The sequence below is a fragment of the Pristiophorus japonicus genome, chromosome 14 (assembly GCF_044704955.1).
Source record: "Pristiophorus japonicus isolate sPriJap1 chromosome 14, sPriJap1.hap1, whole genome shotgun sequence".
Taxonomy (NCBI): domain Eukaryota; kingdom Metazoa; phylum Chordata; class Chondrichthyes; family Pristiophoridae; genus Pristiophorus; species Pristiophorus japonicus.
Window position 1 is genome coordinate 37843622 of NC_091990.1, and position 27087 is coordinate 37870708.

The following is a 27087-nucleotide window of genomic DNA, read 5'->3' on the forward strand; positions in this document are numbered from 1 at the left end:
GCACTGCGTAACACCTCTCGGATAGGCAAAGGCACACACAAAACAGTCACTAAGAGATTGCATATGGGAGATGAGTTAATTTCTTGATGTCATATTGGATGGAAAGATGTATAAAGTTGGATTGGAAAGTTTGCTTTGTGGTGGCTTTTATTTCAGCATCATGGCCAAGAGATCGTTGTGATGGTCAGTAATAGAGGGAAGGTAAGCTGTGGGACTAATGTTGAAAGGGGAATTAAGGTTGTGGTCACTGGACGGATTATTCCATCCGGATATCTCGGCCACAAAGGGGCTGTCTGGGGTGCATCCTTCTGTCTGTTTCCTCCTCTTCTGTGTCTTCTATCTGCGAGTGAATGCTGCAAATCTGAAATGACAGCATAAAATGTTGAAAATACTTAGCTGGTCAGGCAGCATCATGACCTGAGACGTGAACTCTGTTTTTCTCTCTACGGATGTTGCCTGATTTGCTGAGTATTGGCAGCATTTTCTGTCTTCTCAAAGGCCTTCATTTACCATCAAAGCCCTTGTAAGCACCAGCAGCATTCCCTATACACTTAAAAAAAACTTTTAACCCCTATAACAGTAAGCCACTACTTCAAAAAATCAAAAAAATCCCATCTAAAACCTTAAGGGCCCAAAATTGGTCGACCTACCGCCCGTGTACCGCCCAAAAATGTGATTTTGGTCAAAAAACACCTGCATACCGCCGACATACCGCTCGGCGGAATATTCATCATTGACATATCGCCGAGCGGTATGCACACCATCCGCTGTGCAGGACCGCCTGCATATCGCCCAAAAAGTCTGATTTTCATCGCATACCGCTGACATACCACCGGAGCTGCATACCGTCCTGGAAAAGGTGGCTTTACACGATGTTAAGGGGGTGGGAATGGCCGGAGTGCACTGATCCGCCATTTTGGAAATCGGGAACTATCAGCTAAAGCAGCACCTTTGTATTTCTGAGGTGAACAGTGATTTTACAGTGCAAGTTAGAGTGGAAAAGGTAATTTATTGTTACTGAGTAACTTTTTTCATCAATAAATATTGTGGAGATTTAAAAAGAATGGGGCCTGTACTATCTCAGCCTGTATTGCTGACAACCTGTCGAAAAGAGGAACCAGATGTGAAAAGGCCCTGTTCTCAACCGCGTGCTACACCACCCTTGGGACTAGTCCTCCCTTTCTTACTCCCACCCTTCACTTTCTCACTGCCCCTGAGCCTGGACCTCCCTGTGCTGTTACCAAGCCGGCGTGCAGCACCGTACCCCGAGGGCTGTTGCTGTCGTTGGGGGTCAGACATTGCAGGCGCAATGAATGGGGCCTCAGGAGAAGCTCGTGATGTGGAAGGCATGGCTTCGGGGCTGGAAGCTGATGTCAGCTCCCCACCCTCAGGTGCTGTCGACCTGACTACTGTTGTTATGTGTGTATAATGTATGTACAGTAACACTAAACCACTGAATGTATCTTCACACTGTATACACCATACCTGTACCACCAGAGGGTGCTACTGGTGGAGACCTAAGGGTCAGCTGCACACTGCAGGTAACCAAGTATAAAAGGGAGCTCACCCCATTGTGTCCTCACTCAAGGAGCTGCAATAAACAGACTAAGGTCACTACAATTCAAATACAATACCCTTACCTCATGGAGTCATTATTAGAGTGCTTGCATATACTACAACTGGTGATGAGATTACGAATTTCCACGCACAATATGTCTAACCTAAGCAATTTCCAAAAATTCGCCAATGGGGAAGATTGGGATGCCTTTGTGGAAAGGCTTGAACACTTTTTCATCGTGATCAACCTGGCTCGAGCCACACTGACCTCACTGGCTGATAAGTGCAGAGCCATCCTGCTCAGCAGTTGTGGGCCCACTGTCCATGGCCTCGTCAGGGACCTGCTAGCCCCAGCGAAGACGACAACCAAAACTTACGCGGAGCTCGTAACAATAATACAAGAACAGCTCAAACCTAAAGAGAGCATCCTCACAGCCAGACACCAGTTCTACACCCACTGGCGGCCCAAAGACCAAGAAATTGCAAAATGTGCTGCAGACCTGAGAAGATTGGCTGCACCGTGTGATTTTGGTGACCACCTCACTGAAGCACTAAGAGACATCTTTGTTATTGGAATTGGCCACGAGGGCCTCCTCCACAAGCTGCTCTCTGCGGACACTACCGTCACCCTGCAGAAGGCAATTAACGTCAGCCAGGCATTCATGATTTTCGCCTGCGATTCCAAGAGGGTGATGACTCACCCCCAGGACTCTAACTCGATGAGTACAGTGAACCGAATGACGCCTTTCAGAGGCAAGGCTGCTGCCCCGAGTCCCGCAACCCTGAGTCTGCCACATGGGGCCAACCGGCTAGCCCCATGCTGGCGCTGTGGAGGAAATCACAGGGCCCACCAGTGCCGATACAAAGACAATACTTGCAAAGGCTGTAACACTAAAGGTCATAGAAACATAGAAACATAGAAAATAGGAGCAGGAGTAGGCCATTCGGCCCTTCGAGCCTGCACCACCATTCAATAAGATCATGGCTGATCATTCACCTCAGTACCCCTTTCCTGCTTTCTCTCCATACCCCTTGATCCCTTTAGCCATAAGGGCCATATCTAACTCCCTCTTGAATATATCCAATGAACTGGTATCAACAACTCTCTGCAATAGAGAATTCCACAGGTTAACAACTCTCTGAGTGAAGAAGTTTCTCCTCATCTTAGTCCTAAATGGCTTACCCCTTATCCTTAGACTGTGTCCCCTGGTTCTGGACTTCCCCAACATCGGGAACATTCTTCCTGCATCTAACCTGTCCAGTCCCGTCAGAATTTTATATGTTTCTATGAGATCCCCTCTCATCCTTCTAAACTCCAGTGAATACAGGCCCAGACGATCCAGTCTCTCTTCATATGTCAGTCCTGCCATCCTGGGAATCAGGCTGGTGAACCTTCGCTGCACTCCCTCAATAGCAAGAACGTCCTACCTCAGTTTAGGAGGATGGCTGCAAATGCTTCAGCCTTGTCTTTTGCATGCACATGCTGGGCACCGCCATCATTGAGGATAGGGATGTTCATGGAGCCTCCTCCTCCCGTCAGTTATTTAATGATCCACCACCATTCATGACTGGATGTGGCAGGACTGCAGAGCTTTGATCTGATCCGTTGGTTGTGGGGTCACTTAGGTCAGTCTATAGCATGCTGCTTCCATTGTTTAGCGTGCATGTAGTCCTGTGTTGCTGCTTTCTCTGGTTGGCATTCCATTTTTAGGTATGCCTGATGCTGCTCCTGGCATGCTCTTCTACACTCCTCATTGAACCATGGTTGGTCCCCTGACTTGATGTTAGAAACATAGAAACATAGAAAAATAGGTGCAGGAGTAGGCCATTCGGCCCTTCTAGCCTGCACCGCCATTCAATGAGTTCATGGCTGAACATGCAACTTCAGTACCCCCTTCCTGCTTTCTCGCCATACCCCTTGATCCCCCCAGTAGTAAGGACTTCATCTAACTCCCTTTTGAACTCACCGAGTTTTACTCACCGAGTCGCTGAAGAGTTGGCCGATCACCCGGGTTCCAGCGTTGATGAAAACGAAGAGAGAGTCTATGAAGTGGCTCAGCCCCTGGAAGAGGTGTACGGAGTGTATACCTGCTCCACCGAGAGTTCCCCATGGAAAATGGAAGTAGAAATCAATGGTGTTCCAGTCTCGATGGAGATCGACACGGGGGGAGCCAATCGCTGATGAATCAGAAGGCCTTTGAGAAACTCTGGGACAATCCCGCCAAATGATCCAAAATGCTCCCAATCCAGGCGAAGCTGCTCACTTACACAAAAGACACCATCCCACTCGTTGGCAGAGTGGGTGTGCAGGTGTCCCATGGCGGCGTGATGCACAAGCTACCTCTGTGGATCGTTGCGGTGATGGTCCAACGCTGCTGGGAAGAAGATGGATGAAGCAAATCCAAATCTGTTGCAGCTGGGAAAGCCTCCAGGCCCCAGCGACCGACGTCCTATGTGGCCCCAAACTTGGATTCATCACAGCACCTGGAAATCCTACCATCCAGCTCGACTGCGTGGCGACGACACAGACTGCACAACTCAACGGCGAGATGATCCAACCTGAACGACCAGACCTCACCTTTCGGGCTCCAGTGGCAGGACTCCGAGAGAAGAAGATCGGCGTAGAAGATAGATTCCCCGCGTCCGTGACAGAACCTGGGGAGAAAAGGATCACCACAGCCTACCTTGTGGAGAGAAAGAAGATGGCGCCCGCACCACTAGGTGAAGCACCTGAAATCAAGCTGGCCGCAACCAGACCACAAGGGGCAGCGTTGAGGGAGCAACACGTGATGCCGAGCAGCGAACCAGATTGGGATAAATATTGCAAGGCCCTTTGAAAGGAAACCGACAACCCAAAATAATTAAAGGAACAGTTACACTCTTGGTACAGCGATGCCGGTGACACTAATGATAAAGGTGTAATTAACGAATGCAAGTATACAAATGTACCATTGAAAAGCGATGCTGGTGACACTAATATAAAAGATGCAATCAACAAATGCAAGTATATAAATGTACTGTTGAACAGTGTTGCTGGTAATGCTAATGAGAAAAATGTAACTAACAAATGCAGGTATCCAAATGTAACCTTGCACAGAGATGCTGATAGTACACAGGAAAGTGATGTCATGGACAAATGTGAAAGTGTAATGACAAATAACAATGTCGAGTCGGCTGATTGCGGTCGGAACCAATGTATCATGAATGCCAATGCTAAAATGAGAGATGATGCTGGGTTCTACATGTACGCTGACAAAGCCAAAGGCAACCTCCCGTGGGAAGCACCCAGGTCCAGCGGGCTACATGATCGCGTCGCATGCGCCTCCGGGACCAATATGATGCCCCAGGGAGGGTGGCCACACACACATAGTGGGAGCATACCCACTATAGGTCCAGCGATCAATGGACATCACGGGCACCACCACTGGCACTCTGCCCCAGATCGGCCCTACCCCGCTGGCCACCAGGGCCAGCACCGGGAGCAAGAGGCCAGAACCCTCCAGCCCTCCCGGCGGGACCTGGGATGACCAGACTTCCCACACCACTGAAGGGCAGCAGGGTGACCCTGCAGCCCTCAATGGAGGATAGGGAGGCCACACACCCCTGTGGCTCTGCCCACCACTAAACATCTTCACCCACCTGCACCCACACGCCAGGGGCCAGACAACACCACATATGTACCTTACTTGTAACATGTACTTGCTCCACCACCACTGAACTAAAAAACAGGGACATAACCAATCTGATTCCTTATTCTCTGTACATGTATGCCAATGCAAGTGTTGAGCCACACACATGGTCTATGTAGGGGGGGGGGGGGAGAAAATGGATGTATGTAGTCATGAACACATGGATCACAACCCAGAACCCACACAACCCTCACTACAACCTCCAACCGTCCACTGCCGACCACTTCCCAATGTTGTGGCAATAAGGACTTGGGGGTCCATAGGGAGAGAGCCATTCTCAAGCAAAGACAAAGTGCAAGGGCTTTGGGCACTCAAGTCGATGGCCAGAGCACACAGTGTAAAAGCCTGTGGCACAAGACTTAGGGGGGAGTGTTGTTATGTATGTATAATGTATGTATAGTAACACTAGACCATTAAATGTATCTTCACACCGTATACACCATACCTATACCACAAGAGCGTGCTATTGGTGGAGACCTAAGTGTCACCTGCACACTGCAGGTAACCAAGTATAAAAGGGAGCTCACCTCATTGTGTCCTTACACAAGGAGCTGCAATAAACGAACTAAGTTCACTGCAGTTGAAATACAATACCCTTACCTCATGGAGTCATTATTAGAGTGCTTGCATATACTACAACTATGGCGCAGGGGGATTCCGCGCCATGTCCAGATCCTGTCGATTGCCGCATGGCTTCGATGGCATCAGCGGTTCGCTCCATCGCGGTGATCATACACGACATATCCTCCGACTGCCGCTCTGATAGAGCTGCGATGTTTCTGGCTATCATAGTCATGGCCTTGAGCAGCTCTTGACCTATGTTGTGGCTGGCCTGTGACAGACGCGCCGTGTCCTGATTCGCGCCTATCTGTCATGCAGCAACCGACCTTTTCTGCACCAACCTCCGTCGCTGCAGCAAAGGCGCTGCAACACTGAGAGTGCCTTGCTGCGCACCGCTTGATCCCGCAGAGTCAGAGGAGTCATGGGGGAATCCCCTGAATACAGACTCCGTGATGAAGGATGTCCCAGCTGTCCCACATGGAGCTGGCATATCCTCCTCCGTCTCCACCTCCACTGGCTTCCTCTTCCTCTTCCTGTTCCTCTTCCTCTTCATCTTCCTCATCTCTGCAAGTGGTGAAGTCGGGAGAGGGCTCGGTGATGCCAGAGGTGGAGGCAGTGGGTCTGTCTTCTGTGTCGCTGTGGTCTGAATCATCTGAGTCTGGAAGAACAAAACAACATTGAAAAAAGCTTGGCACCAGGGGAGGGATCAGGGTTACATGAGTACATAGAACAGTGACTTATCGCAGTCTTACTTAATTGTCCACCACTGCTGCAGTACTGCATTACATATCACAGACAGACAATACGGATATGATGTAATTAGCATCACGGAGACATGGCTCCAGGGTGACCAAGGCTGGGAACTCAACATCCAGGGGTGTTCAACATTCAGGAAGGATAGACAGAAAGGAAAAGGAGGTGGGGTGGCGTTGCTGGTTAAAGAGGAAATTAACGTAATAGTAAGGAAGGACATTAGCTTGGATGATGTGGAATCGGTATGGGTGGAGCTACAGAATACCAAAGGGCAGAAAACACTAGTGGGAGTTGTGTACAGACCACCAAACAGTAGTAGTGAGGTTGGGGACAGCATCAAACAAGAAATTAGGGATGCGTGCAATAAAGGTACAGCAGTTATCACGAGCGACTTTAATCTACATATTGATTGGGCTAACCAAGTTGGTAGCAATGCGGTAGAGGAGGATTTCCTGGAGTATATTAGGGATGGTTGTCTAGACCAATATGTCGAGGAACCATGGAGGGCTGGCCATCCTAGACTGGGTGATGTGAAATGAGAAAGGAGTAATTAGCAATCTTGTGTGAGGCCCCTTGGGGAAGAGTGACCATAATATGGTAGAATTTTTTATTAAGATGGAGAGTGACACAGTTAATTCAGAAACTAGGGTCCTGAACTTAAGGAAAGATAACTTCGATGGTATGAGACGTGAATTGGCTAGAATAGACTGGCAAGTGATACTTAAAGGGTTGATGGTGGATAGGCAATGGCAAACATTTAAAGATCACATGGATGATCTTCAACAATTGTACATCCCTGTCTGGAGTAAAAATAAAACGGGGAAGGTGGCTCAACTGTGGCTAACAAGGGAAATTAGGGATAGTGTTAAATCCAAGGAAGAGGCATATAAATTGGCCAGGAAAAGCAGCAAACCTGAGGACTGGGAGAATTTTAGAATTCAGCAGAGGAGGACAAAGGGTTTAATTAGGAGGGGGAAAATAGAGTATGAGAGGATGCTTGCTGGGAACATAAAAACTGACTGCAAAAGATTCTATAGATATGTGAAGAGAAAAAGATTAGTGAAGACAAACGTAGGTTCCTTGCAGTCAGAATCAGGTAAATTTATAATGGGGAACAAAGAAATGGCAGACCAGTTAAACAACTACTTTGGTTCTGTCTTCACGCAGGAAGACACAAATAACCTTCCGGAAATACTAGGGGACCGAGGGTCTAGTGAGAAGGAGGAACTGAAGGAAATCCTTATTAGGTGGGAAATTGTGTTAGAGAAATTGATGGGATTGAAGGTCGATAAATCGCCGGGGCCTGATAGTCTGCATCCCAGAGTACTTAAGGAAGTGGCCCTAGAAATAGTGGATGCACTGGTGATCATTTTCTAACAGTCTATCGACTCTGGATCAGTACCTATGCACTGGATGGTAGCTAATGTAACACCATTTTTTAAGAAAGGAGGGAGAGAGGAAACGGGTAATTATAGACCGGTTAACCTGACATCAGTAGTGGGGAAAATGTTGGAATCAATTATTAAAGATGAAATAGCAACACATTTGGAAAGCAGTGACAGGATCGGTCCAAGCCAGCATGGATTTATGAAAGAGAAATCATGCTTGACAAATCTTCTGGAATTTTTTGAGGATGTAACTGGTAGAGTGGACAAGGGAGAACCAGTGGATGTGGTGTATTTGGACTTTCAAAAGGCTTTTGACAAGGTCCCACACAAGAGATTGGTGTGCAAAATTAAAGCACATGGTATTGGGGGTAATGTACTGACATGGATAGAGAACTGGTTAGCAGTCAGGAAGCAGAGAGTCGGGATAAACGGCTCCTTTTCAGAATGGCAGGCAGTGACTAGTGGGGTGCCGCAGGGCTCAGCGCTGGGACCCCACCTATTTACAATATACATTAATGATTTAGATGAAGGAATTGAATGTAATATCTCCAAGTTTGCAGATGACACTAAGCTGGGTGGCGGTGTGAGCTGTGAGGAGGACACTAAGAGGCTGCAGGGGGACATAGACAGGTTAGGTGAGTGGGCAAATGCATGGCAGATGCAGTATAATTTGGATAAATGTGAGGTTATCCACGTTGGTGGCAAAAGCACGAAAGCAGAATATTATCTGAATGGCGGCAGATTAGGAAAAGGGGAGGTGCAACGAGACCTGGGTATCATGGTACATCAGTCATTGAAAGTTGGCATGCAGGTACAGCAGGCGGTGAAGAAGGCAAATGGTATGTTGGCCTTCATAGCTAGGGGATTTGAGTATAGGAGCAGGGAGGTCTTACTGCAGTTGTACAGGGCCTTAGTGAGGCCTCACCTGGAATATTGTGTTCAGTTTTGGTCTCTTAATCTGAGGAAAGACGTTCTTGCTATTGAGGGAGTGCAGTGAAGGTTCATCAGACTGATTCCCGGGATGGCAGGACTGACATATGATGAAAGACTGGATCGACTAGGCTTGTATTCACTGGAGTTTAGAAGGATGAGAGGGGATCTCATAGAAACATATAAAATTCTGACGGGACTGGACAGGTTAGATGCAGGAAGAATGTTCCCGATGTTGGGGAAGTCCAGAACCAGGGGACATAGTCTAAGGATAAGGGGTAAGCCATTTATGACTGAGATGAGGAGAAACTTCTTCACTCAGAGAGTTGTTAAGCTGTGGAATTCCCTATCGCAGAGAGTTGTTGATGCCAGTTCATTGGATATATTCAAGAGGGAGTTAGATATGGCCCTTACGGCTAAAGGGATCAAGGGGTATGGAGAGAAAGCAGGAAAGCAGTACTGAGGTGAATGATCAGCCATGATCTTATTGAATGGTGGTGCAGGCTCGAAGGGCCGAATGGCCTACTCCTGCACCTATTTTCTATGTTTCTATGTCTATGTTTCTATATGCATTGCGTTACATGCCCCCAACATTGCAGTACATGACATGCGGCCAACATTTCAGTACGATAAACTTACGTTACATTACATCAGGACAACATTACAGTTACAGTTACTTTACATGACATGAGAGAACTGCAACACAGACTGCATTGTATTCAACTGACCATCCTGTGTTGGTGGGTCAGCTCTAATGCTGGTGGTGGCACGGTTGCTATTCCCGACCAGCGACAGGGTACGGATCTTGATGTCAGTCAGAGGCTCCTGGGTTATGGGTCCTCCCCCCGTACACCGCTGATCTGCTGCTATTGCAGATGTCTTCTTCTGCAGAAAGTAAAGTAAATCAAAGTAAAAATCTTCAATCCATTTAATATTGCAGACACACAGGGTCACACACACACACACACACACACACACACACACACACATGATCCTCTTGTCATTGCCTGAAAGCACAATTATATCGCTGTAACCTTACGATAAATAACATCATCCGTGTGACACTGAACCAACGTGGTACATGGCACATGGGGGATGCACAAATAAAATCATTACTTACTCTTGCTACCCTCACCAGATCGTTCCACTTCTTCTGGCATCTTTCCCCGGTGTGTACCATGGTACTTTTGGAGGACACAGCCTCCCCGATCTCATCCCATATCCTGTTGTACTCCTTTGGGGGAGAGGGAGTTTCCACGACCACCCTTCGTTAGCTCGGAGTACCTCTCTGTGATATGCTCGAGAAGGGCGGGTAACTCCATCTCGTCGAAGGCGGGCGCCCTCAACCTCCCGTCCTTCTCGATGTTCCTGCGCTTGGATTTGTTTTTTACATTTCCATAATATTTCTGATTTTTGTTTCGTAAAATATGTCTTCTTATTCTTCAAACTGTAGAATTATTAGCTGTTAGGAATACTTTTTAACTCTGCCATGTGTTTTTAAAGTAACTGCATGTCAACTACCTTGCTGCTCCTTCTCACTCTCTTTCCCTCCTTTTGAACTCACTGCGCATGCGCGGGTGACCCCTGAAATCGTGGGTAAAACGCTTCTGTAAAAAACAGGGGGAAAAAATCACGCATGCGTAGTTCAGTGCCACACCGTCCATCGAAGAGAAATTTGATCTGGATCGACTATTAGGTTACACACCGCCTGTTGCAGACCGCTGGCGTACCGCCAACATAACAGCGAAAACATTTTGACCAATTTTGTCCTCTTTGATCTCAGCGATATGCCGGTGGTTTGAAATGACGCCTCCTATCTTGCCCAATGTAATTCTGAACTGTTGGATTTTGGTGCCTTGGTAATTGTTTATGTTGTGACTTTTTTTAAAACAGATAACACTGAATTAGGATTGACTCAGGTGCTAAAGATGGAGATGAAGCCAAGAGAAGCAGAAAAAGAAAATCTGAATGAAGTGGCGAATCGGGAATCGCCACAATGCTGCTCATGGTGCCACAAGGTTCACACAACAGTGTCTAATTTCATGCTTCCTGAAGATACCAGAAGTCGCTATATGGAAAGAGCAAATTGCCTTCCTCCGCCGATCTTCATTATCTCCATTAGTTTGGCTGAGGTAGAGTCCACATTTATGCCAAAATATAACCTTTAGTGCACAACTGTAACTGATGTAGAATGTATCATTGGGGAACAGTGAATTTCTCTGTTTCACCGCTGCACATGAGCTGGTTTTCTGAGAGTTCATATTACCGCTCCATATTTGGGCTGGCCAGATGGACCAAAATTACCTTTTTTTCAGTCCTCTACATTCCTATGTTCGTATATTCTGAGATGCAACACCATTGCATTATATCCAATGAGATCCTTTGTTATTCACCGGTAGCCAGAAATATCGAAAGAAGCAATCACCGTCAAAAAATGGTAAACTCTCCATTATATGAATAATAGATGTCTATTAGAAGATAACTGGCAGCTATCCAGTCTCACTACTCAGCTGATGAACAAGACATTCGAGCCTTGCACTTGCACTTTGGAATGTAATCAAAAATCCTTGATCTGAATTACCTCTTCCTAATGTAATAGTTGGCATCCAGTATCCTTCATTTTTCCACAAGACTTGATAGCCTGATGATAAAATGGGTTATGAAGTTCCCATAAACTAATAGAAAAGACCCATCACACTGTTCCCCATTGTGTGTTCCACTTATATTGATGCAACTGTGTAAACTACTGCATTACGGCAATGAAACATTTTATTTACATTGGAATCATTTATACTGGAGATAGAACCTTTTATGATGACGTGAGGAAGACCTTAAGAAATGGAAGATGTTATCCCACCAACACAAACCTTCTGTCGCCAACTCTTTGGACAAGTCTTTTGTCATTCCTCCAAACCTTCCTACTCACCATCGGTTTTCCTTGCGCGATGTTCTTTATGCTAAAGTTGCTAAATAAATGCACCTATTTGGTTGTTATTTTCTTCACTAGATCTGAAAGGCCACTATACTAAATAATAAACTGGAGATGTTGAGATAATGACTCCTATTTCTTACCAATGGACATGTTTCTATCTTCTTCATTGAAAATACAACTCGGTGGTGGGATATATAACATTCTGTTTGTGGTATGGTTTTCTTTTGGGCTTAGAGCAGTGATTTTCAAGCTCTTCTGTGTGGGGAACTCCTTCAAACATTAAGACACTTCAGTGGAACCTGTGCCTTAACTTTCGACAGACAGTGTCCGATACCCAAAGAAAAACTGTGCTATCAGTTTAGAAAATATTTTATCTAGTGTACGGAAACATTGTGCTAACAAGTCCACAAATACAGAAAAATACAGCAAAAGCAAAATATTGCGGATGCTGGAAATCTGAAGTAAAAACAGAAAATGCTGGATATACTCAGCAGGTCAGGTAGCATCTTTGGAGAGAGAAACAGAGTTAACGTTTCGGGTCGATGACCCTTCCTCAGAACTGGAAAAAGTTAAGAGATGTGACAGATTTTTAAGCAAATGTGCGGGCAGAGAAAGTGGGGGGAGGGGAGGAAAGAACAAAAGGGAAGGTCTGTGATAGGATGGAAAGCAGGAGAGATTAAGAGGCAAAATTATGGTTAAGAAACAAAAAATGAGTCTAGATGAGGTGTAAATGGGAATGGCAGAATCATCAAACTGCCATGTGAAAAAAGGGGCAGAGTTTATGGTCTGAAATTGTTGAACTTGATGTTGAGTCCAGAAAGCTGTAAAATGCCTAAACGAAAGATGAGATGCTGTTCTTCGAGCTCATGTTGAGCTTCGTTGGAACAGTGTAAGAGATGGACAATGGAGAGATCAGAGTGGGAGTGGAGCGGAGAATTAAAGTGACAGGCCACCAGAAGATTGGAGTCACGCTTATGGACTGAACGGAGGTGTTCTGCAAAGCGGTCATCCAATCTGCATTTGGTCTCCCCAATGTAGAGGAGACCACGTCGTGAGCAGCGAATACAGTATATTAAATTGCAAGAAGTACAAGCTGTTTCACCTGGAAGGAATGTTTGGGGCCCTGGACAGTGGGAAGGGAGGAGGTTAAAGGACAGGTGTTGCATCTCCTATGCTTGCACGGGAAGGTGCGGTGGGAAGGGGAGGGGGTACTGGGGGGATTGAGGAGTAGACCAGTGGGTCACGGAGGGAGCGGTCCCTTTGGAATGCTGAAAGGGGAGGGGAGGGGAAGAAGTGTTTGGTGGCGGGATTAAGCTGGAGATGCCAAAAATGGTGGAGAATGATCCGTTGAACATGGAGGCTGGTGGGGTGAAAGGTGAGGACAAGGAGAATCCTATCATGATTCTGGGAGGGAGGGGAAGGAGTGAGAGCAGAAGTGCGTGAAATAGAACGGACATGGTCGAGGACCATGTTAACCACGGTAGAGGGGAATCCTTGGTTGAGGAAAAAATATAGCAATCTGATTAATAGAACCTTTAGACTTCAGGAATTCCCATATAGACCCCAAGGATCTGGGGAATCACAGTTTGAAAAGTTATGCTCTAGAGTCAGTGATATGACGACAATCAGCCTTTTTTAAATTGTCTTTGCTACAACTGTCCTCGATCTTAGGCTTGACATGCCTGTGGAAATCCCTTAAAGGCGAGAAAGAATATTGCAAAAAACAAATGCCTTTATGGTGGCTATTAAGATGTTTTAAATATACATATTAAAGAGTGTTTTAAGAAATGTAAACAATTCATGCTGAAATTTTAAATATAATAATTTATTTGAGTTGTGCAGAACAATGACCCCGAGTCAACGGTTTGCCATCTACTTCACAAATTGCTCATTGGTATGTTAAAAGTTAAAGAGCATTCCTGGTTTATTAGGGCAGCCTGATTTGGCCTGAGATATTTTATAGCTTATGTGATTCTAAATTGATGCCAATGAGAATTGCATTTCTATGCTTTAAGTTGCCACAATAGTGCAGTTCGTTCTTGGGCTTATCCTGGTTCCATGTGTTAAAAAGTAGTATCATTTATTTTACCATGATTTAAGAGGGCCATGACTCACTTTGGAGAATAAAACAAAACATATACACAGAGTTTAACAAGATTCACAGTAGTTGTTGGTAGAGTTGAGATATGAGCTGAATCCATTTTGAATGAGTTCACGAATACTTGTATATTGGCAAATTGGGATCATTTTAGGGTGGTCTGTTGCTTCAAAATATGATGGGCTTGAAAATGCAGGAGAAAAATATAGGCCTGAATTCTGGCTACATCATTGCACATTTGCCCCACTGTCCTGTCCTGTCGTGGCTGGAGCAGCAGCAATACAGAAGGGACTTTAGCTGCTTCCAAATCATCAAGCTCATTTGCTAGTTGTGGTGCAAGAGTCTGGCTTCCTTCAGGGTCTAAGTCGGTGTTTATTTTCCTTCTTGGTGTTGGCTGGCTGCTTCAAGGTTGGTCATTTAGAGGGGAGTGAGTGTACATCAATTTTCTCCAGTGGCACACAATGCTCTGAGAAGGAGAGAAGGGGAAAACGAGAATAAGATGAGGTCTCTGTTATTTTCCTTGGTGGCGTAGAAAGCATGTTGTGTGGGATCAGATTCTTGGATTCCATTGTACAACTTTTTTCACCCAGAGGGTAGTGGGTGTCTCGAACTCACTGCCTGAAATGCTCACCACATTTAAAAAGTACTTGGATATGCACTTGAAGTGCTGTAACCTACAAAGCTATGGCCCAAGAGATGGAAAGTGGTATTAGGCTGAGTAGCTCTTTTTCGGTTGGCGTGGACACAATAGGTCGAATGGCCTCCTTCTGTGCCATAAATTTCTATGATTCTATGAAATATTGGTTCTCTGAATGCTTTAAAAAGTCAAATCCACCCACCCCCCCACCCACACCACCTTCATTTGCTGGGAATTCATAACTATCATAAAGCACAGTGACTATACTTTGTGATTGGTTAAGTTATTTACTGCTGGAGAATTTGAGTTTAAATATTCCATTGTGAAATTCTCATTTTATTTTTCAGCTGGCTATTTTTATTTACTATGCAGTCTGGATGCCCCAGAAGCAGTGGATTACCTTGGACAAAGGGGTGTGGGATAGTCCATTCATATATCGGCCTGACAAAAGGAAAGAGGCTTGGAGATTCGTTTCTTACATGTTTGTGCATGCCGGGTAAGTATTTCTCACACGAATATTGTTTTATTCTATGGATAAATAAAGCACAGGAAATGTCTGAAATCACACACCTATAATAATTAGGTTTTAGTGTTGACTTTTATAAAAAGAATTGTGTGTGATGGAGACAATAGTTAAAGGTGTGATACCGAGCTGTACCGACCAAATGAGTTGGCTGTTGTCATCTGGTGAAATGTTAGAGCATTATAATTCGCTTCCCTGTGCCATGGGATGTTTTACTATGTTAAGAGCGCTATATATATACAAGTTGTGGTTGTTGTCTACAGCTCGGGGGGGTGGGGGGGGGGGGGGGAATGCAATGTTCAGCTCAGGTGGAACTAAGATTGGGCCCTGGCACTAGATCCTCAATAATATATATAGCCTGTGCACACTTGCAAATGAAGACTGTCCTGTTGGGAAGAAATGCTGTATAACCAGTATTTGACATCATTGGTCATTGAATCGTTATTCGTTTTAATATTACAGTTCTACCAATAATAATCTACCAAATCAAACATTTGGCAGCCCAACTAACATTTAATTGCCTATTCTCAGTGGAGTGATTTGTTGCACTAAACTGTTAAGACTTGACGTTTATATATTGTATATGGAAAAAAACAATCTGGCCCATTTTATGTAATAACAGGGTTTGAAATTGAGGCTGGATTTGTTAAAGTCCTTACAACCTTCCAAATTGACTATGGTTAAAAATGTATTTTTTTAATCCACTCGACTCCCAGGAGGAAATGTAGTGACAGACCAGTGGCTATGGGAGTATAGAATTTTACAACACAGAATTGGCCTATATTAGCTCTGTGGAATTACCACCATGTAATCCTCTTAATCCCATTCCAGTGACACTTCCCCACATTGTTTTGATTTTCAGCTCTTCAATTGTTGCCTCAATACTGGCCATATAAAGGTCTTTCAAATTGAGAGAACAGTGAAATAATGCATGGAATAACTTCATTTGGGCTAAGCTCCCTTTTTCTTTTAGTTTGTACAATAAGGTTGGTTAGTTATTTTGAAAGTATATTAAACATACAATTGATTTAAGAAAAAGTATATTTGCTAGACATAATGGCCATGGTTTTCTGCTTCTACATCTCCTAACTACAGTTTTCCACACATTTACATTAATGGAAAGAAAATAATAGGCTGGCAAGCACAGAAACGGAAAACCCTAATCAATGTCACGGACTTTTTGAAGTTGAGAAAATGAAAAGACAACACAAGTAAATTCAAATCACATCAAAACAATTGTAAACAATTTGCTTCATGGGTTCTTTGCTTAAGAATTCATAGCAACACATTGCTATTAAGAACTAGTTGGTTACACAAGGTTTAACAATCACACTACACAATACCAGTTCATCCACAAGGCTCACAACTGCATTCCTCATTGTGAATGACCTAGACTCAACTGACTGGGGTTTTATTGAGTCTTGTGAACATCACGTGACTGGCTAAGACACTCACAATGCAACAGCTCTACAACTCTTTAAATTATACAATTAACCAAGTGCCGCCTTGTTAACGGGGCACAACAACTAGAAAAGCTAACAAATTAAATCAAAATTCAGTTTACCAGAGGTGATGACGCACTCCAGTCCCTCCGGCGCCCACCTCACGCGGAAGGCCGCGAGCGTACTGGTGGACACCGCATGCACCATCTCCAGGGACCCCCTGGCTCGGATGTAACCGCGGAAGAGAGGCAGTCAGTCGGGCTGAATGACCCCCTCGACCGCCCGCTGCCTGGATCTGTTAGTGGCTGCCTTGGCCAGGCCCAGGAGCAGTACTACAAGGAGGCCCTCTGACCTGCCCGCTCTCCTCCGCACTGGGTGCCCAACGATCAAGAACGTGGGACTGAAATGCAGCCAGAAATCGACGAGCAGCCCCTTCAAATAAAAAGGGGCTGCAACCTTACACACAGTATTAAAACATGGAACTCCTCCAGACCGCAGAAAATGCAGGTGTCCTCGGAGTCCATGAACCGACTTATTTACCTATTGCACGGGACTGCTCCTGGCCAAGTCCCCAATAGACAAAGGGAGGTCTCCCGCATAGAGAGCCCTCCATTGGGGACCCTGCAACAGCTCTATAAGCCTGTAAGCATACTTACAGGTGCATACATTGCAACAGTGATAAGCATCCTGAACATCTATTAAGTCTGACCAAACAAGTCCTTGGGCTCAGTTTTCCCCAATGCTGGTTTTTGACCTAATTGAAGAGTTATGCCCATTTTTTGGGGGCCTGACTACCCCCAAAAAAACTTGCAACTTTCCCTGTTGTCATTTTTGATTTTTGCAATGCGCAGTCTGTCCTTTAGCTTTGGGGGGTGGAGCCGAAGGTCTGCGCCGAAAAAAGGAGGCCCCTCGCCCTTCCGCACATGCGGGGGGAAAAAATGACGTTTTCTACATGACTGATATGGAATCGCATGCCCAGTACAGCTCCCGGTCTGCACTCAGTATTTTTAAGGAGCCAGTTGTGTGTGAGAACCTTTCCTCTGAGTGGAAAAAGTCAGAGCTGCAATATGCAATGTGGCTCAAGGACCAAGAATTTCTCACAGGACGAAGTGGAGGCACTGGTTACTGTAATTGAGGCCAGATGGCACGAGCTGGACACCAGCAAAGGTCAAATAAAAGTTACATCAAAAGAAATTAAGGAACGTTGGAACCAACTTGCAGAAGATTACAGTGCAATGGTGACCACCCCGAGGTCCGCAGGCCAGTGCAAAAAGAAATGGCAGGACCTTGGTCAAGCAGTTGGTGTACGTAATATTTTAATTTATTCATTGGAATTGCATTTGTAAATGTGACCACCTGTATGTCCCACCCAACAGAAAGACACCCTCTCTAAAAAGTTACATTTTCATCTTTGCAGAGGAAGGTGGCCCACAACAAAAGAGAGAGAACTCGAACAGGAGGAGGCCCGGCAAATCTGCATCCACTGACACCCTTGGAAGACAGGGTGACAGCTTTGATGGATCCTGCCTGGAGAAAATCAACCACCACTGCACAAGCTGGGTCCACACTCGAGGGAGAGGGTAAGTCCTGCAAATTCCACAGTCTGGCTTTGTAAATGTTAAGTACTGCGCGGGCTAGCCATGCTTCGGTTCATGGGGATGTCTCTGTCAGCTACGTTTCAGTTGATGCAATGTGCTATCATTCATCGTGGTCCTTCAAATGAGCCTGCTGCCTGTGCTGTGTGTGCCTACTCATGCCACCCACCCTGCCCCTCCTCTGCTGCTAACCATTTGTCTGTTCTGTTATATTTTGCAGAACTTGAAACCAACCCTGACGAGGCTGAAGCCGATGTAGAAGAAGATTCAGACGCAGACGAGCCTGAAGAGGAGAACATCTTCCAATCCCACCTTCCAGACCAGGAGCATGGTGGTGAGGGGGAGGGGGAGAATGAAGCCCCCATTGTTGTACTCACTTTGGAAGAGGTGCTAGTGCCACCCATTGATGTGCCAGCCCCTTTGCTGAGTGGTACGAGTGCTGGGACATTCCATGATTTCGCACCGTCCGAGGCATTGGGTCCCAGTGGGGTGCAGCGAGCCACACCCATGACCCCACCGTCCGAGGCATCGGGTCCCAGTGGGATGCAGCGAGCCAAATCTATGGTGAGGAGGGTAAGGAGAGCTCAACAGCGCTTTCCTGAGATGCAGGATCTAACAGATGTGGTTCAGATGGTGGCAATGAGTGGGGAGAGCATTGACCGTACACAATCACTCCTGGACACCATCAGTGAGGTGGGTCATGAGGTGTCGGGACTGTCAGGAGAAGTAACAACACTCTTATGAGAAATGGGAACACTGTCCGGGCACATTAGGGATAGAATGTCGCAGGTAGCTGATACAAGGTCGGTGAACATGAGTGAGGGAATGTCGCAGGTAGCTGATACAAGGTCGGTGAACATGAGGGAGGTAATGTCGGACGTATTTGAGACGTTGTCAGGGCACATGAGGGAGGGAATGTCGGAGTTAGCTGCTGCAATAAGGGAACACGCCCAGACCCCATGGCGATTGACGGAATCAACTGCCACTCCCACTCCAATCCCCAGACCAGCCTCTGAAGAGGCCCAAGCCGGGCCTTCCACATTGCCGCCTGCCCACACTCCACATCAAGAAGTGCGCATTACCCGAGATGTTCGAAAGAATAAGCTTGGTACCAACCCGAGAAATGCTGCGCCACCACCTGCGGGCAGGGGTGGAGTCACCAAGACCAAGTGCAGCGGGCGGTCTTAGAATAAAGTGGAGGAGAGATGAGGGCAGCCTTTCTTTGCTGCTGTTGCTGTTGTTATTATTGTTACTGTTGTTCTTATGTTATTGTTATTTAACTGTTCTCAAATTTAAAGTTTTTTGTAAGTGATGTAAATTTACAAGTTTAAAAGTTTGTAAGTGATCTTAAACTTTGTAAGTGATCTTAACTGACTAGTTTAAAGTTTGATACAGGAATATTTTTATTAAAGTTAAGTTAAGTACAAACAAGTGTTAAAATTTTGAATAAAATATATATTTTAAATTCTAACTGAATCATTTACATTATTTGATCCATTAACACAACACAACTTTACAGAACAGGTCTAAACAGTAAACATCATCCATTTTGAATAGTTGTCGCTGAGCCTTCAGATAGAAAAGCGTTCATGGATGAGCTGCTGGAGCAAGGCTCAAGCAATCGTTAAAGGGGCACGACGGCCCGCCCTCCTCCGCTGTCGTGCTCTGGGTTCAGGTAGTTGCATGGCTTCCTCGTCCTCCTCCTCCTCATCATCTGCATCTTCCTCCTCATCATCAGCCACTCTCAGCTCAGGTGGGTCTTCTACTACCAGCTGCTGCTCCCTCATGATGGCTAAGTTATGCAGCATGCAGCATGCAGTGAACTGACCGACAATCTCAGGGGAGTATTGCAAGTAGCCTCCGAATAGTCCAGGCATCGGAAATGCTGTTTCAAGGTGCCAATGGTCCTCTCTATTATGCTGCACTTCACAATGTGCGACATGTTGTATTCCCGTTCAGCTTCTGTCCGGGTTACGCGTAGGGGCATCATGAGCCAGGTGGCGAGGATGTACTCTTTGTCTCCCAGCAGCCAGCTCTGCCCTTCTGGCTGCTGTTGAAACATGGCAGATATAACACTCTCGCGTAGGATGAAAGCATCATGGGTGCTCCCAGGGTATCTTGCATCAACTGCCATGATGCGATGCATATCGTCACAGACGTGCTGCACGTTCATCGAATGGAAGCTTTTGTTGTTCCTGTACATCTCGGAATCCTCCAAAGGTGCTCACAAGGCGATGTGGGTACAATCAATGCAGCCCTGTACCTTGGGGAAGCCAGCAATCCTAGCGAAGCCCATAGTCCTCAGAGCATTGCCTGGGCGGTCATGTGGAACTTTATGTAATCATTCCTCCAGGCATACAGTGCAGCAGTCACCTGCTGAATGCAGATATGTATTGCATGTTGAGAAATGGTGCACACCATCCTCAGTTGTGGCCTGGAATGATCCAAATGCATAAAATGAAAGTGCAGCTGTAACCTTCACTTCAACTAACAAAGCAGTCCTCCTGACGCTTCTAGGGTGCAGGTCTGCTTTTATTTACGCACAGATCTCGGTTACAACTTCTTTGCAGAAATGCAGCCTTCTCATACAGTCTGCCTCAGGTGCAGGTATGAATGCCTGTCTTGATATACCCGATGTGCGTAGGCCTCCTGCCCATCATCCTACGTGCTCTGAGGTTCCTCAGGTGATGCTGTCAAATCAGTCTTCTCCTCCACAGCATCATCATGCAGAATGTATGGCATTGTCAATATTGCCCCATAATTAAATTATAGCTTTGCAACAACCTCAAAACACTCATCATCATAGGTAGTCCCTCAGAATCGAGGAAGACTTACTTCCACTCTTAACATGAGTTCTTAGCTGGCTGAACCGTCCAATATGAGAACCACAGTCCTTGTCACAGGTGGGACAGATAGTCGTTGAGGGAAAGGGTGGGTGGGACTGGTTTGCCGCATGTTTATCTGCTTCCTGCGCTTGATTTCTGCATGCACTCGGCGATGAGACGCGAGGTGCTCAGCACCCTCCCGGATGCACTTCCTCCACTTAGGCAGTCTCTGGCCAGGGACTCCCAGGTGTCAATGGGGATGTTGCAGTTTATCAGGGAGGTTTTGAGGGTGTACTTGTAACGTTTCCTCTGCTCACCTTTGGCTCGTTTGCCGTGAAGGAGTTCCGAGTAGAGCACTTGCTTTGGGAGTCTTGTGTCAAGCATGCGAACAATGTGGCCTGCCCAGCGGAGCTGATCAAGTGTGGTCAGTGCTTCAACGCTGGGGATGTTGGCCTGGCTGAGGACGCTAATGTTGGTGTGTCTGTCCTTCCAGGGGATTTGTAGGATTTTGCGGACAAAGCACTCACACCTCTTCCCTCTCTCCAAGGTGCACTCCCTAGTATGGACCACACCCTGGTCTGCGCATGCACAATAGGCTTGCTTACAATGGGAAGCTAGGCGTTCAATGAAGATATTTGGAGCAACAAAGTGTAATGCAACTCTTTAATTTTTGATTTTTTTCAAATACCACCCAACCACCGAATCTCTCCTCACCGGGTTCGAGGGTCAGAGCGTTGGCCGGCAGAATTGCACCCTCGCCCTGACACAGGGGCTCGGGGCTCGGCTTCCACTGCATCCCCCCCCCCCCCCCCGGGCTTCTTTTGAAGCCGACTCCTGAGCCCCTGTGTCTGGGCGACGGAGCGATTCTGACGGCCAGCGCTCCGACCCTCGAGCCCGGTGAGGAGAGGTTCGATGGTGGGGTGGTATTTTGAATAAAATCAAAAATTCCAGAATTGCATTGCACTTCCAATTTCTCCCTTATGACTTTCAATAAGTGAAGATATATGATGCATATTCTCTGCCTTCTTCACTCTCTTCAAAACTTCGCCTAAAAACAATGGCGTCTTTCTGCACCGATTTTGTAATGTGCGCTGGTTTTTGTTAAGTGCCCAGAAGGTTTTTTGGGAATGGTCACATTCGCCATCGTAGAAACATCCTAAGTTGGTCAAACTTGCCGAAATGTGAAAAACTGTTGCAGACATCAGGTTATGCCCGCTATGATGCAAAAAAATCGTAGGCTAAAAAAATCGTACCGTAGTGAATTATGCTGGCGCAGAAACCTTGGGGAAACTTGGAGATTTTTATTTACTCAAAAAAAAAACTGCATGCCAAAAAAAACACCGCAGATAATTGGGGAAAATTGAGTCCCTTATCTAGAACAGCATTTCTGTGAACTGTATAAAAATGTGCTGTGGTGAAGGGTAACTATGCTGTCTGGAACCATGAATAGCCAGTGGTCTGCCAGAACACATGTTGCAGTGAGGATCAAAGGATGAGTGTTTGGCCCTGATTTTAACTCCAGGTGGATTTCCCACTCAGGCTTGAGTTAAAATTACAGTCAGGTCTTAATGATGTTATTGGCCCACAACATGCATATGTAAAGAGGAACCCTATTGGCTCTGAGCACATGTCCTTGCTGCCTGCTCGGGAGAGCAGGTTAAAATTGCAGATGTTGCGATCATGGCAGCTTTCAGACAGGTAAGAGTTTAGCTGCCCACCCGCCAGGTTTCTGCTGAGCAAGTCGGGTTAAAATCGCCACCGTAGTGGTCTATCAGAATGACTAGGGCCACTGCATTGCTGAATACAATGTACATTAATCTTTGGTCAAGAAACCAGTTTTGAGGGTAATGCTTTGTGTGCAAACATGAAAATAACCAAAAAGAACCTGTTCACCTTTTGAATCTGCTCTCCTTTCTCCAGGGTCCAGCACATAATAGGGAACCTTTTTATGCAGCTTATTCTGGGAATTCCATTGGAGCTGGTTCACAAGGGCCATCGGGTTGGCCTGGTCTATCTTGCAGGTGTGATTGGAGGTGAGTTAGTTTTACAGGTTCATGATCCTTTGTGGGCTATTCCAAACCATGTGTTTTGCACTGCGGAATGATTTCATTTTAGGAGGGAGGGTGAAATACCTTGAGAGGACCGTCTGGGTGAAGGTCTAGCAGGAGTAAGCAAGGTGATCATATTTAATTAAGTGTTCAAGTCAAGATGACTTAGTCTTGTAGAAGATGTGGGTCTGAGAGATGAATTCCTTCACCCTGCAGCAATGCACTACTAGTCCCGCCATCGCCGCTGCAGAAGAAAGCAAAGATGTCACTTTTCTCCAACTTCTCCTCTTCTACTGTGGCGAGCTCCACGATCTCGGGGGGGGGGTCCGGCTCTGGTTCCCCCCCTCTCCCTTGTATTCTTCTCCTGCAAGGGGGGCACGACAGACCTCTGAGTGGTTGTAAGGCATGTGTGCATGCAGTGGATGCAGTGCATTCAGTGAGGGTGACAATCGGACAGATGCATCACGAGTGGCACAGACATGCACTTGGTGCGAACATGTTGACAGTGCCATTTGAGGAAGTGTGTTGAGAATCCGGGGAGCTGACTGAGGTGGTATCAGATTACATGAGGATTAGGGTGAGTGGCAGTGGTTGATGGAGGAAGAGGAAGGTGAGGACATGCATTGAAACTGAATGAAGGGTGCTGCTGAAGCTTAAGTGGCTGTGAGGAGTGATGTGAATGGAGTACGTTTGACAAGACACAGTGGGGGTAGGGCGTGCACTACAGGATGTAGGTGAATCTGCAACTTTGCTCATGTTTCCTGACCTGGACAGGACATTAAAAAGCTTCCTGCACTGGATGCACATCCTATTAATCACGCTCCTGCTACTCACTTCTTGGGCCACCTCCAGCCCTGCCTTCTTTGTCGTGGCTGCATGTTTCATTTTCCCTTTGCTGGGAAACAGGACTTCTTTCCTCACCCATACTGCACCCAGTAACACATCCAGGGGTGCCTCATTATACCTGGACTCAGCCTTTGCCCTCCTTGCTTCCATTACTCTGCTTCTATTCTGCATCGTCTGCTCTCTCAGGTGGACGTGAACGATCGAAGAAGAGCAGGGGAGTTATCCCCGGTGTCCTGGCCAATATTTCTCTCTCAATCAAAATAACAAAAACAGATTATCCGGTCATTATCACATTGCTGTTTGTGGGAGTTTGCTGTGTGCAAGTTGGCTGCCGCATTTCCCACATTACAACAGTAAAGCGCTTTGAGGCATTCGGTGGTCGTGAAAGGCGCTACATTAATCCAAGTCTTTTCTTTTTCTACTTAACCCGAGACAATACACAAAACTCCAAACCCCTCCACCATTACATCTGTGAACTGGGTCCTTTAATAATCGTGTCATGTGAGTCCGCATACGCCTGCTCACGTGCATTTGAGGTGCAAAACCCAGAAGTAAAATAATAATGAGGCATCCCTGTTGAAATTGGCCATTCCCATGCGTCCCACAATGTTGTGCGTTTGTCGCCCGCTATTGCTTCCCCCACTCCTGGTCCCCTGCCACTCCGATCCTGGCTTCACATTAATAGCAAGCCCCGCACGTGCTTGCTGCTGTGATGGTCCTATCTTGCAAGCTGTCGTATGCGAGCAGTGTCACTCCCACTTCAGAGATTGTATGAGGAACTAGTTCTGTATTATTAGAAGCAGGGCATTTGCACGCTGATAGCAACCACATGCTCCATCTGGACCGGCCTTGTGTTTCCTGCTGCTAAAATGGGAGCTTCCTTCGTGGCACATTACATTATAACACAATACACTGAATGTGGTGAGATGAATAATTTAGAAACTATGGCCTAGATTTATCAAGCAGGATAATTGCTTCTCGCTGCCACCGACAGAATTTCTTGGCAGAAGTGAAGAGAGTGAAGAGGCTGCCTAAACCTGGGCCTATTCAAACATTGTGCACATGTGTTTCAAGATTTTTCCTGTCATTTGGACATCATCATCATCATCATAGGCAGTCCCTCGAATCGAGGATGACTTGCTTCCACGCCAAAAAGTTCACGAGTGTTTCAATGAAGGATCTAATATTCCAGGTCCCGAACTAAATCTTGAAGGGTGGAAGATGCCTGTGCGTGGATTGTTTTAACGTGTGGTGGCTGTTGCACATCAGCCAGTGCACAATAGCAGTGCTGGATCCATGGGACATGTTTGTCCCTGGTATCCAGCAATGCTATAGGCTAGGGGATGGCAGAGTGTCCCTTTTAAAGTTTTAAGTGGTTAAAAAGCCAATGCAAACTATCGCACAGGCTTAGGCATCACGTTTTTAAAAAGATTAGAATTGGGCTGAGCACACCACACTGTAGCATGCCACTGAGATCTGCCAATCTCCATGTGCCCTCCCTCCCCAGCTGGAGGCTAGGAAGATACGTGACAGAGGCAGCGGATCCTCAGGCGGCAAATCAGCCTGGCTGAAGGGAACATCCCTGTGACCAACGTGCCCGCTAAGCTGCGCAGTCGTGTGGCCGTGCTGCGGTCTGGAGGTCCCACGCAGGCTGCGCACCGGTTTTTATACGGGAGAAACCACGCATGTGCGGAAATCTGAATGGACCGCGCAGCCACTTAAAGGGACCATGCACCAAAGAAAAATACAAGAGGGAACATTGCCTGTGACTGGCACAAATCTGGCCACAATATGCTTCCGTTGGTTCAACAGCCAAGCACAGAATCTAAGCACATAAGTGCTTTCTGCAGGTAGCAAAAGCATTTGATTCTCTTCAGCGTGCTGTGGGTATATGTGCACATGTGACCAGGGTCAGGATGGAAAGGAGAAGAGCCAGATCCACTAAGAGGATGCGTTTTAGTCTTGCATGTAATCAGACCAGAACCTTTGTAAATGAACCTTTAGCTCTGTTAAGTTGCGTTGTACTCAGTTGAATCAATTTTTCTGTTATGAATGCAATATGAAATGAACCAAACTAAAGACACTGGAAAAAGAATTCTGGTATATATTTCATATCAGAGGCTTCTGAATAAAGAGCTGTCAATCAATCAAGTTCAAAGACTCAGTGGAGCTGATTGTGCATAGAATGACTTGAGATGTTCTGATCATACCTAAATATTACATATCTCTTAATGCTTTAGTCCTAAATAATTTGATTGGCACCTAGAACGAGCATGTCTGTTCTTGATTAGTTTACAGATTAAATAACCTGGGCTGGTCCCCAAGACATTTCATGTCTAGACTTACATCTTGAAGTTGAGCAAGTGAAATTAAATCCGGTTATGCTTTGCATTATTTTGTTGCAGGCTCATTGGCTAGCTCAATATTTGATCCAATGCTTGGGCTAGTTGGAGCTTCAGGTGGAGGCTATGCCCTAATGGGAGGCTACTTTATGAACGTGCTGGTGGTAAGTGGTTAGAATTAACTAATGTCCGGTTCACATTGTAGTGTGGGGGAAGGGTGTAGTTGTTGGTAGAAGAAAGAGTTTTGACCAATTCGTGTGTTTTATTTTAACTGAATGACCACTGATTTGTTTTTTTCTCTTTAAACCTTTCTGATCGGGATGATTTCTTCCTTTCTTCCCTCGCCATCTCCATTCACTGCGTTGCAATGTTTTTTTGACGGTTTATGAGAAAAAATATATCAAAGACAACAAAACAGCTCTGCACCTTTGGGGCTAGACTTTCCATTAGTTTTGCCTTGCCACCGCCCACCTACCGTCCATTTAAATGCTGAGATGAGTTATAAGCCCATTTATCGCCCATTTCCACAAAAAATGGAAACTAACGTCCATTTAACGCCCATTTATCGCCAGCGTTAGTTTTGGCATCAAGTTAACGGCGAGAATTAATTAAACCGCCCGCCCATATTGTTATGACGTCAACAATAGTGCACCGCCCAGAATACAATCTTTAAAGGAAACTAACGCCAGAAACCGCCCAGAATATCGCCGAGCGTTAATTTCAGCATCTCGCCCATATATCACCGAAAAGATTGCTCGCCCAAAAAAACGCTGAAAGAAAGCTGCACTCACCTGACCTTAATCCAGCGGTATGGAATCCATTTTGTAAATCAAAGGACTTTTCATGTAAAAGGCTGCTTCAAGTTCTGGGGAGCTTTGATTTAATCTGTGAGTTATTTTAAGGTGAATATAAATTCTGAAG

The 27087-nt window shown here is 46.0% G+C and overlaps 1 protein-coding gene across 1 annotated transcript in view; it reads left to right on the forward strand.

Moving 5' to 3' along the window:
- rhbdl2 (rhomboid, veinlet-like 2 (Drosophila)) overlaps positions 1-27087 on the forward strand; it is a 93779-nt gene that overhangs the window by 30692 nt on the left and 36000 nt on the right. The window contains exons 2-5 of the mRNA XM_070898487.1: positions 10772-11010; positions 14893-15041; positions 22851-22963; positions 26230-26330. Of these exons, the coding sequence (XP_070754588.1) occupies positions 10807-11010; positions 14893-15041; positions 22851-22963; positions 26230-26330 (567 nt within the window). The 5' untranslated portion in view covers positions 10772-10806. The remainder of the gene's footprint in view (positions 1-10771; positions 11011-14892; positions 15042-22850; positions 22964-26229; positions 26331-27087) is intronic.